The sequence below is a fragment of the Canis lupus genome, chromosome 20 (assembly GCF_011100685.1).
Source record: "Canis lupus familiaris isolate Mischka breed German Shepherd chromosome 20, alternate assembly UU_Cfam_GSD_1.0, whole genome shotgun sequence".
In the NCBI taxonomy this organism is placed as follows: Eukaryota; Metazoa; Chordata; class Mammalia; order Carnivora; family Canidae; genus Canis; species Canis lupus.
Genome location: NC_049241.1, coordinates 37,332,084 through 37,344,737, shown reverse-complemented (window position 1 = coordinate 37,344,737; position 12,654 = coordinate 37,332,084). Strand labels below are relative to the sequence as shown.

Sequence of the window (12,654 nt, the reverse complement as noted above, 5' to 3'; positions counted from 1 at the left end):
GGCTCTGGCACACGGAGGAGGTCACAACATCACTTACGCAGCATCCTGGCCCAAAACACATAACCTGAACGTAATCATGAGGAAACATCGGACAACCCCATCTGGGACATTCTACAAAAACATTGGTCTGTACTCTTCAAAAGTGGTGCATGCGGCCAACAAAGACAAAGAAAGGCTGAGGACCCATTCCAAGATGAGATTAAGTCTTTTAAGTGTCACTGCTGTCCTCCTGACCAGCTTCCAGGTGGGGGCCATCCAGCCAGAGCACCAGCCTGGCCAGTAAGCCAGACCAGGCCCAATGGGAGGCAGAGGTCATACGGGTACAGTACGGACTATCTATCCTGCAACTGAACAGTATGGGCTCAGGTAGGGGAAGTTTCTTGGAAGCTGGGGAGGATGTGGCTAGGTGGGAAGGGAACATGGGTAAGGGGAAGAGGCAGGAACGGGTCAGACAGGTGAGGGAAATAGGAGAGAGCAGCCCTAGGGCATCTTGCCACGTCCAGTGTCCAATAACATGGCTGTTCTTGGGCTAGGCTATGAGGCAGACCACAGTGACTGCACTGTCTGCAGCACGGAAAGAGTTCAGGAAGGAGGGCTGGGGCACCAGGGCCAGGAGCCTGGCTGTCCTGCAAGACACCAGGACACCTCCTTAGTTCAAGGCAAAGAAGGACCTGCCACATAACAGCACCGGCAGCTATGGCCAGTGTGAGTGAGAACAGAGAAGCTCCTCGGTATGGTTCGCTGGCTCACCAGGTATGAACACCTTCAGAAAGCAACCCTCCCATCACCACCTCTCCTCACCCTCGTGCCTCACATTACTGCAGACCAAAGTTCAGCCTAAGCCATGTCCACACTGGCCCAAACTGAAAATCTCCATTTTGGGGGAACAAGATCATTATTAAACAACTGCCACCCAGCATATCATGCCACCGTAGCAGCTTTGGTGGTCCATAGCAAGACCACAGTGTGTTTGCTGGCTTTTTTTTTTTTTTTTTTAAACCTATCTGGAGTATTTGTAAGTTATTTACTTAAACATGTTGGGAAAAAAACCAAATCCATATGTAATCTGCTCATTGGTCTGAGAGGCAATCTAACATTCTTGTTAACTCTCCTTTCACATAGCCAATTTATTTATTTTATTTTTATTTTTTTATTTTTTTATTTTTTTGCCAGCAATTGATCAGATTTCTCACAGAGAAATGGGAATACCAACCAGGGATCTTGACAGAGAAAATACATTCATGTAGGCCTCCTCCACTGTGCCTGTAGGACCCCAGCACCTGCCCCTCATCATTGGCCTCTCTTTCCCAGACTTCTGGACCCCAGTTCCCTGCAGAGCTCAGAATGAGGGTCGGAGCAGCAGTGAAAACAGCAGATCTGCTGTGTCGGAACGGCCTGCAAATATTTGGGGCTCAAACTCACCACCCAAATAGAAAACCTGCTCTCATGCTCTGACTGCACCCTGGCCAAGATGCTCACGTGGCCCTCAAGTCCTCAAGGTAAGAGGCGGTGTACCTCCTGCCTGCAGGATGGCATCTTGGGCTTATCATGTAACTGGAGCGATGCCAGCATCTCTACATCATTTTCCATGTTATTAAGTGAAAATGTCTTCTAAGAAAATGGAAAAGCTCATAAAGAAAACTAATGAGCTTAAGAGGTTAGAGGAGAGACACCTGGGTGGCTCAGTCAGTTAAGCATCTCTCTTCAGCTCAGGTCATGATCCCTGGATGCTCAGATCCTGGGATAAAGCCCCGTCTTGGGTTCCCTGTTCTTGCTCTCTCTCAAATAAATTTTAAATCTTTAAAAAATTTAAAAAATTTAAAAGAAGCTAGCCCAGGGTCTAGAACAAAAGCTGGGGGTGGGGGTGGGGAATGGAGAAAAGCATTTTGAGAGAGGTGAACATATAAAAAAAATATAAGGTTGGTCCTGCTTGTGTCCTAAACTACTATGCATACAAATTTGTCCATGGAAGAGAAAACTAAAGACAACGCATGAAAGCTCTTGACTTCTAGCACTGACTGGGAATAGGAAAAGCCATATACTCAACACCAAGTCTTTCAAAGAAATGTTAGAGCCAAAAAAAAAAAAAAAAAGAAAAACAATGGTTGAGTGCCCCAGCCAGCCAAGTGATCCTACTTCCCCTATCCTGTGTGCCACTCCACGGCCCCCCCATGAAAGCACACCCCAAGTAAGGCCCAGCCTCATACAAAGCGGCTCAAGTGTGGCCTGACAGCGGCATAACACACCCTTTAGGATGAAGGGGACACGAAATCAAAGGAAATGTGGGAGGGTGTGTCAGACGCTAAGATAGGGTTGCAGTAACTCAAGTTAGAAGTCTTTTCATCATAGGCACAAAAGTGATTTCAGTGGTTGACAATCCTGTGGTAGGTACAGGATTTCTAGGATATGCTGACACCTGGTTTTCTCATAAGAGATGTTCTTTAGCAGAGCCCAAGCCCATCAAAGCCTGGGACCGCGCTCACCACCCCGGCAGCAGTCTTGTGGCCACCTCCAGCAGCTGTCCAGAATTGAGGCTGGAAGCATCCCTGCCTCCTCTATACCCATGTGTAATGTGATGGGCCACCAGTGAAAGCTAATTAGCAATAATGAGCTGCTTTGTTTACTAGCTAAAAGCAATGTCTCAGGAGCTGGACAGTCTATTCCGGGGTGGGGGTGGGGGGGAACGGACCCCCTAAGATCCACAAGGGATGTGATAAAGCTGCTTCAAAGGAGGGACACCTGGGTGGTTCAGCGGTTGAGCGCCTCCTTTCAGCCCAGGGTGTGATCCTGGAGTCCCAGGATTGAGTCCCATATCAGGCTCCCTGCATGGAGAATGCTTCTCCCTCTGCCTGTGTCTCTGCCCCTCTCTCTCTCTCTCTCTCTCTGTGTGTGTGTCTCTCATGAATAAAGTAATAAAATCTTAAAAAAAAAAAAAAAAAGCTGCTTCAAAGGAAACCTTCTCAGGGAAATAATCCAAATGGAGCACAGGGTAAAGCAGAACCTGATCTGCGCCCCAATAATTTAACTCATCTTCCTTTTTAAGCGCAAGCTGTAGGAAAAGAGGCCTACACTGAACAGGAAGGCTGTCTAGAAGCTTCTGTCGCATGCTCTCCAGCCCCCAGGATGATGGCCCTGCTCACAACCTCCTCTGGGCCTTGGCTCTCACCATTCCATGTCCCCTTTGAGTTGCTTCCACTCCCGGTGCTGTGCTCACAGAAGGCTTCCCCATGGACACTTCCCTGGCCGCAACCAGAACCCCTCACCCTTCCCATCCAGGCTTCCACGATCACCTCCGCACTGTCCAGGCTACAGCCCATTCCAGCCAAGAGCCCCTGGAGGACCAGGTGCAGGTCTCAGCAGGTCCATGTCAATGCAGCACCCAGGCCCTTAACAAGCCCTGCCAGGGCACTGTTCTCATCCTTCAGGGACCACATACTGACCATATCTGTTCTCTAGGGCTCCCCCTGAGAGTTCACTGAGTGACCTCCAAACTGAATAAAGGCAGTTCTCAACAGGGACTGGGCAGTGTCTGGAGACATTTTTATCTGTCTCAGCCCGAGGGAGGGGGGCAGATCTGACATCTAGTGGGTAGAGGCCAGGGGTGCTGCTAAACACCCAACAATGCACAGGACAGCACCCGCAGCAAAGAACTATCTGGCCCCAAATGCCAACAGTGCCAAGTTGAAAAAGTTTGGGTTAGATGGAAAACTTCCCAGTAGTGGAGCAAGTTGAGAGGCTCACAGACCACTTCCACACATACATGAGGGAAAGGATAACTTCAAGTTTCTCCCTAACTTGAGGTTATTAACTACACTCCCTGCAGCACCAGGGAAACAAATTTTGTGAAAACCAGCAGGTAACCCGAAAGAGCCCTCCTCACCAGTTACTGAATGGACTCAGCTGTACTCCGTCCCCAGTGCCCCAGATGGCTTAGTCCCCAGGTAGGGTCGCCACCCTCACACAGCCAGGGAGAACCTGCACAAAGCCTAGACTGGGAAAGCAAACCTCAGAGGTCACTCATATATGCACAAAATGACTGGTAAGTCACTTCAAATGCATAGTTTCATGATATCAATAGCCATAAAACAGTCTGAAGTTCCAGATACCACTTTGGACATAAAAAAGAATTATTAAGAAAGAAAATCAGAGTAGTTTAAGCTGGAAAAAATGAGGTGAAGTAGCCAGGGGGTAGGGTCCTCACAAAGTGCACGTGTGCGGAAAGGGGCCCAAAGAAGGCAGGCAGGAGTCAGGAGAAGGGGCTTAGCTGGACCTGGCTTACATTTCAGCTCTACACCTACTAACAGGATGTTGTTCGCTATCCTTGTTCCTTCCAGGGTGCCTGGGAAGTACATCAAGTGCCGGGAACAAGAACCAGTACAATGGGAAATCGGTACAGAGCACGCTTCAGGAAAGACACCGGCTCTCGGGGCCAGCGCCCCTACTCGCCTCCACGGGACCCAGATTAATCACCTGTAACCAAGCCACCCCAGTCTACCCGCTGCCCTCTCAAGGTCCGCGTGAGACTCTGCAGGTGAAAACACAGGTCAGGGGTAGGAGAAGGAAGGAAGGAGAGCATCACCTCTACATGCTAATTTGGATTTTACCAGCACCAGTGCTGGTTGTGTTCAAGTTTTCTACTAGTATGCAGTCTATGAAAAGAGGGCGAGAGGTAAAGATGTGCCAACAAGATAGCAGGAGAAATGTTTAACCTGATTCAGAAAACAAGTTACTCAAGCACTTGTGAAATGCTCTTCAATGGACTCTCATAATGCAAATACTGTAACCACAATGAGGATGATTTCACCCATGCCCCTTACGGAGGGCCTAACATCCGTCTGATACTAATGTGGCTTCCTTACAGACGTTCTTCCTAATCCCCACAGTCCCAGGAAAGTTAGCATTTCCATCCTACTGGAGAGCAAAGAGAACCTTCGGGAAATATCAGGTAGGCTGCTCAAGGGCACAGTGAGGCAGAAGCAGAAATGGAAGCCAGGTCAGATTGGTTCCAGAGCCAGGGATCCTGCTATTTTTAATCACCTGTAAAATTCCTTCAAAGAGACTTCATCTTCATGCAAATATTATACTAATTGCAAAGGATTTTAAACAGATCATTAAAGCAGTGGAGGCTTGATAGGCCCCTATAGGGCAACGCTTGACAGAGGTATTTAAAAGGCTAAAAAATGCATTTCATTAAATTATTCTACAACTCAGACTGTCCTCCAATTCAGACAACTCCCTCTGGCCCTGATTTTACTCCAAATTAATTAAGTTTTACTATAAATAAAGGAGATCACTATCATGGATACATGCTACTAGATAAATCAGTGTTCAGAAACCCTGAAAACTTTCTAAAAATAAAGATTCCTAACCAGCTGCCACGATAATGTTGGCCGCGCTCCTTTTCCCTGTGGGCACAATACCAGCCTGGGACAGAAAAAAAAGATGTTCTTCTGCCTTTGCCTCGGCTGGCACTCTGGAGGGAGCAAAGGAAATTGACGTTTATTGAGTGAGTGTTGGGTGCCCGGCCCAGAGACAGGGGCCTTCTCTCCTGAGCTCTAGCGCCACTCCGGCCATCACTATGTTCCATTATATTACCAAGTAACCACTGAGGGAAAAGTTACTGAGGAACAGGATATTCACATGATCTCAAAGTATCACCATCACAGAGATCATTTATTCATTGCAAAGGGGAAAACATACCTTTTACAAGGGAGAGATCCAGGGACCTCACCCCTCCACCAAGTAATCGACCCTACGATTACTAAATAGCAGGACTGCCTCATGTCATGCGCTTCCTGGCACAATGTAATATGAAGCACACAGCACTGCCTATAGAGTGTTCTTGCTGTAAAAAAAAAAAAAGGTTACTTGAATCTAAAACCTCCTCCAGGGGATCCCTGGGTGGCTCAGCAGTTGAACACTTGCCTTCCGCCTAAGGCGTGATCCTGGAGACCTGGGATCGAGTCCTGCATCGGGCTCACTGCACGGAGCCTGCTTCTCCCTCTGCCTGTGTCTCTGCCTCTCTTTGTCTCATGAATAAATAAAATCCTTAAAAAAATAATAAAAAAAAAATTCCTCCAGGCCAAACTCAGGTAACACAGGGGTCAGTGAAGCAGCTCAAACACCACAACAAGGAAACACTCAGACAACTCCAGAACATGGGACACCACACACAACAACTGGCCAGCACTCTTCAAAAACGGCTGTCATTAAAAAAAGAAGAAAAAAAAGGTGCGTATAGGGTGAGATTTTTCTACAGTAAAAATGACTTCAAAACACAACTGTGTGGACCTTGGCTGGCTCACAGTTTTGAAAAACTGCTGAGAGACTTGTGACATGTGGGGAAGTGTGCTATGAACTGGCTGTTAGGTGATACTGGGGAGTTATAAATTTCCTTAGGCATGACCGTGAAACTCTGATTATGTAGAAGATTGTCCTTACTCTAAGGAGACTCAATTGAAGTTTTCAGGAGTAAAAAATTATCTTCAAATGGCTTGGCAAAAAAAAAAAAAAAAAAATATATATATATATATATATATATACATATATACATATATATATATAGAGAGAGAGAGGGGGGCACACACAAATGTGGCAAAACACAAAACACAATTTCTGAATCTAGGTGGAGAGCTAATATTGTACTCACTGTATTATTTTTCATCTTTCCTGTATGTTTGACATTTCGTAAGATAAAGACTGGGATAGGGTGGGAAGAGGGGATACCAGGGAGGGTGGTCCCAGTAGGTCTCTGTGCCTACAGAACACAAAGGAAGGCCAGTTCACCATGTGACAAAACACCAGGGACTCCTGTATGAGATTAAGATTACAAAGCTGGGCAGACTGGTTTGTGATATTACTCTGGGTCTCAAGGAAAACTATCGTTTCTCAATGCTGGCAGTGTTTCTATAAAACACTGACACCCTCTCCCAACTGGCTAGTAGTCCCCAGATCTGTAACACAGAAATAGGCAGGTAGGCTTATCCAAGCTCTCAAAACACTGGTTGTGTTAAAAACCAATTCCGTCTATACTTCGGCCCAGAACTTTGTGCATGGTGAAGGAGGCTTGTGTTTGCTGGGCATCACACATCCCGAGAGTCAACACTCCCAAATGCCAACATACACACTGGCTGACACTGACCTCTGGCTGACAGCTGGGCCACAGCGCCACTGTGCAACAGTATGCTAGCTCCTGGCCTGCTGAGCTCTGTTCTGCTGTGACTCTGGTCTGAGTGACTTCATCGAGTCACAGACTAGAGATAAAGCTACCAGAGCAAGACGAACGGTTGAGCAGGTGGGTCATGACAAGCCCCCTCGTTGAAAGCACTGTGTTCTACTCAGACACCAATGCTTCTCGATGATGTCCCAGAGAACCCAGATTGGGAAATCTCTTTATAAGCTTGCCTCTGAGGGTGTTCAGCTTTCCTCAAGTACCGAGCAGGTAGCTCAGGTGGAGCCACTGAGGGCAGCGTGAGATACGCCGACATGTCTTAGCCGACACTGAGACATGCCTGTGGATGGTGACCGGTACAAGCCGTGTACGTCTGCAGCGTGAATACAGGCTACATACATCACCTGGCATTCTTAACTCTGGACCGTCTGGGCTGAGACTGTCTGAAAATCCCCATACAGAGTCTAGCACCAGGATGAGAAATCCTTGTGAGAATCAAAATCCTTGTGAGAATCAAAATCCTCCCCAGAGCTGGTCTGACAGGAAAATTGAGCAGGACCTCCCCAAAGAACTGGAGAAGTGTCAGAGAAGACAGCCAACGAGCCCATCACTGAGGGGGACAAAAGCACCCAGGAGAGAAAAGACTGTGACCCCAAAGAGGGTAGAGCCTGTTAATTTAAACAGCTCAGGAGAGGGGACTGCTATTTAAAATATACTCGGCAAAGAAAACACTGGAACTGATGAAAGATGAAGTGGTCTCATCTTAAACTGAGGAGTCCCTCAGGGGCAGCAAGGTGGACACTTGTCCTGGGGGTCTGGCACTCTTGCCAGCAGCTCTGCCTCCCCGGGGAATCGATGCTGTGTCCGGGAGGACAAAGCCCAGGCAAACCAAACTGCTCAGAGGCACTTCCTGAGAGCACCACCAACCCCTTCACTCGTCCCCAGCAGAGTCACAGCAGAACTTAACTGCAGCCCTGAGAGATTCCCTCCTCGTCCCCATGACAAGTTTAAGAGGTAAGCAAGGCAGACACGGTTGTTGCCACCCCTTCTCTCTGTCACTCCTCCTCATCACTGTCCCAGGAACCGGTGCCCATCCACAAGCTCCCTCCATGTCTAGACTTACACTGAGCAAAAGGCCACTCTGTAGTCTGATCTTTGCATACAGAAAGCACCAACCACAGCGGGGTTTGCCCATGTGCTCACACGGAAGATTAAGCAAAGTGAGTGTGTCCCTGAAGACTCCAGAGCCGTCACTCTGAACACAGACAACCCGGCACACTTCTCGGCAGCGAGCAACTCTGCCCCGTTAAAACCGCATCTCCCTCTCTGATCCATGAGTATCAAGCCCTCAGGAATACACCAGGCCACCAGCAGCAATCAAACCACGGAAAGAGGCAGAGCTGGGCGAGGAAATCTTAAGTCAGGGAACAAAATACAAGGTAAGACTGTGGTTCCTTCAGAGAGGAAGGAAGGCCAGCTGTAGGAGACAGAAGTGGGACGGGAGTGGAGACCCACACACAATGTCTTGGAAACACACACGTACAGTTCATGCTCCCAAGTCAGCAGCTGATTTTGGCTACGTCGTCACAAATTATTACTGTGGGAACAAGTGGGCATTTGTTCAGCTGGGAAAACAGTAAGGCAAGTAGAGACTAAAAAGGAAAGAAAAGGTGGCATACATATACAGTTGGACACTTGTGGTGAGATTTATCAAGGCCAGGCAACCAGAAGAAAGTGGAATCCAAGAACAGCCTCTTCGGGGTTATCCGAAGCCTGGGATAATTCACTCAAACAAGCCTGGTGTTCTAACAGGCAACACTGTGACCCCAGCAGCCCCACCCAACAAGACAAATGCCCACAGCTGCAGCATCCGTTCCTGAGGCTAAGGAGCTACTTTTCTGCAGAAACTTTCCACTCTGCCCATGTGAGCACTATGGGGAAGTTCTGAGAACCAGTCATTTTGGAATTAATAACGCCTCTGTACGGATGGTTATAACCCTTCCTCCCCCAAAATGCGATCGCAGGGGCACTCCCAGGCCCACAGCCAACTGAAGCCTCCTGACACTGTAATAAAGGGAAGGATGTGCACCAATTAACACAACCCCACGACGCATGGCACACATTGCAACAGGGTGAAACTTCCAGTTTTCCAGAAAGGCCATCTGGGGCTGTCTTCTCCAGCAGGAAACTCTCAAGAAAGGGCTCCTGGGGGGGTGGGGGGGAAGAGCTTAGCACAGGGATTCTGCTGTCTCCCCAAACCCTCTGAGTTGCCTTCTCCATTAAGCCACTAGGTTGTCTGAGTCTCATGCAAAGGAAGGAAACTTGAAATACAAGTAATGGGGTGGGAAGGGCAGGGTAACAGCCAGGGGAGGCGAGGCTTGAGGTGCAACTTATTTAGGAAAGCCTGGGACAGAGATGGAACAGGTGGACCAGTTCAGGAAGAAAGGAGGGGAAGGAGGACACGTGGGTCCTGCTCCAACCAAAACAGAAAATAAAGCTGGGAGAAAGCAGGGGGGGGGCGGGGCAGGAGGAAGTAGTACCGGGAACCCGACGCATGGCCTTACGATCCAGGTATTGCAAAGTAGAGGGATTTAAAAGCCGAGGGGAGGTGCCGATCTTCGCGGAGTGAAGAGGCAGGAAAAAGCCCAGCGTCAGACCGGGGATTTAGGGATGCGGGTTCAAAGTGTGAAGGGGCGGGCAGGAGGAGACTCCGTGAGGAGGCACAAAGGATTGTTCCAGCTGAGGGTTCCGGGCCCCAGGCTGGAAAGTGCGGTGGCCTGAATCTGCGATGACAGGGTAGCAGGGGGCGAGTCCCGGGCAGTTCTCCCGGAGGAGCGGCGAGTGTGGGCTGTAGGGCAGGAGGCCGCCGGAACCGGGCGAGGGGCTCAGGACCCGTCCGGGAACGCCCGGCCCGCGCTCGCGGCCAGGAGGCCCCCCCGCCCCCGCCCCCGCCGACCGGCCCGGGGCCCCAGGCCTCGGCTCTTCCGGCAGGAGGCTCCGCGAGGCGGGGCCGGGCCTGCGGGGCCGGGGGCCGGGGCCGGGGGGCGCACAGGGCCTGTGGGGCGGCGGGGTCCGGGACTCACGCATCAACGTGCTGAAGGCCACGACGCCGAGCAGCCCCTGCAGGAAGATGCCGAAACTGTGCATGAGCGCGCCGCTCTCGCAGCGGCCCGCCCCGGACGCGACGGTGGAGGCCGGCCCGCCCGGCAGCCCGCGGCTCGCGTTCCCGGCGGCGCCCTGCATGGCGGGCCCGGCGGAGGGGCGCGGGGCGCCGCGGCCACCCGCCCGCCCGGCCTCGCTGCCTGCGGGGGCCGCGCCGCCGAGCTCGAGGCCGGGAGTCCGAGCCGGGAGCCGGTGCCTCCGCCCCGCGGCCCACTCGCCGCCGCGCGTAACCCGACGTCCGAGACCGCGGCGCCTGATTGGCTCGGCCGGGCGCGGGGGCGGGGCTCGGCCGCTCCCGCTCGCCCCGCCCCTGGGCGGGGCTCCGGGCGGGGGCGGGGGCGGGGGCGGGGGCGGGGCCGTGCGACCCGGCCACAGGTAGAGCGGAGCAGGTGGGCGCCGGGACCCTGAGCTCCGGGCCGGGACGCCTAAATGCTTTTCCTTTCTAAGATGAAGACTTCATGTCCTGCAGGATTTATTAAAAATACGCCTGGGGTCCACCCTCAGATTCCGACTCAGTAGTTCTGAGGCAAGCAGGGCAGGATAATCCGCATTTTCAGCAAGCAGCCTAGATTATTCTGCAGGAGGCGGTGAGGAAAACAAGACTCTGCACACAGGCATATTCCTTCTAATCCAGACGTTTGGCGTCCTTCTACTTTCCTTGTTGGAACGAATATTGTATCCAAAAGCTCATTTTAGATTCGTCAATCAGGCCCGAGTCGATTTTTCTTCCCTAAACATTATGTAAATGATCGCTTTAATCCAGTCGCCGTCTTTTAGAAATATGCAAGGTTTATACTGAAAACGTGAACCTAGCCCCATCTCGTCCATTTTGAACGTGCTTCATAAAGTCCAATTGTTGGCAACTGCCAGTGTCTCTAACATCCCCCTCCACCATGCACTTTTACTCCCACCTGAACCCTTTGACTCCTTGGAACCAGCTCTCTACCTCTACTAGGGGTTAGTCCCTATTCTCCCATCTGCCCTCCCAGCCCCTGTGGCTCTTGTCCAGACACCTCCTATTGGTGCTCTCCAGTCCCTAGCCTTCCTGCTGCATCCACTTAATGACAGTGTATGCATGGTATTATTCCAGTAGACACTGCACTACAATTTGTGGAATAAATACGTATTTAGGGAAATTTCCCCCAAAGGACAGCCACCAAGGAATTCCAACAAAAAGGCTAAATGCCATACAAAAGCTTTATGGGTTAACAGGAATATCAGCCTGATTATCCAGAGAACAAAAATGGTATTGGCTCCCGAGAGCCAATTCTCTAGCCCTTCTCTTACAATGCGCTTTGCACCTCTGTGTGTCATAAATGGCATTCTAGCTGCATATACTACTGTTCCCCTTTCCCTACTGAATGAACCGCTAACTCACTACTGGTGCTTTGAGCCTGCCTGACCTCCGTCTCCCCAGTGGGCTTCCACATCACCTGGTGTATACTGCTCCACTACAACGTTTCACACTGCTACATTAGACATCTCTCTCTCTCACAGCTGAGCATGAGCCTCTTGAGGGTGGGAACTGGTTTTTAATTCACCCATGAATCCAGCATAGTGCCTGGCACAGAGAACATGGCAACACTTTTTTAAATTAAACTGAATTTTAATTTATAAAATTTAAAACTCTCCACAAGTATTGACCATGGGAAAATACAGAAAATCAGGTTAAGAAAATAAATAGGTAAGGGAAAATTGCATTACTGTCTTTAAGTCTAAGAAGGTGTCTTATGGGGATGCTCAACAGTTACAGTTCGGGTTCAGAGGGAACCAAACGAGAGGATATGTACTTAAAGCAGAAGAGATTGTGGGCTGAGTATAAGGAGACTGTTAATTGCTTGTAGATACAGGCAGCTTAAGGAAAGTTGCACACAGAGCTGAAGAATGAAGTTTTTGCAAAGCACTGCTTTGCTCATCCAGATGTGAAGGGATCCTTAAGGCCCGTTGCTGCTGTACCAAGGCAAATGTAGGCAAACAAGAAGCATTCTTCCGAGATCAGGGCAGATTCCCCAATGCCAGGAGCAATGTCGCTGTGGGGATATTCTGCTCTTCCTACCTTTCCTAAAATGCAATTCAAAAGTACCTAAATCCAAAGGGTAAAGATCAGACAGCAGGAGAGGGGGGAGAATTCTGGAAAGTTTCATTTTTTTTGAAGTAAAAAGGAACTTTCTCCTCTCTTCAGAGATGATTCTGAGGCCCCAATGGAAAGAGTTTTGAAGAATTTACTCTGGCCAAGATGTCTTCTTTGCTGTCAAATGAAGTTAAACATAGCTTAAGACCTGTTTTAATTCTCTTACAACCACTTAAAACTGTCATAATAT

At 49.9% G+C, this 12,654-nt stretch overlaps 1 protein-coding gene across 1 annotated transcript in view; it reads right to left on the bottom strand.

Moving 5' to 3' along the window:
* LOC608110 (store-operated calcium entry regulator STIMATE) overlaps window positions 1-10,414 on the bottom strand; it is a 49,385-nt gene extending 38,971 nt beyond the window's left edge. Inside the window, exon 1 of the mRNA XM_038566182.1 lies at window positions 10,255-10,414. Within this exon, the coding sequence (XP_038422110.1) occupies window positions 10,255-10,414 (160 nt within the window). The remainder of the gene's footprint in view (window positions 1-10,254) is intronic.
* Window positions 10,415-12,654: the final 2,240 nt, after the last annotated feature.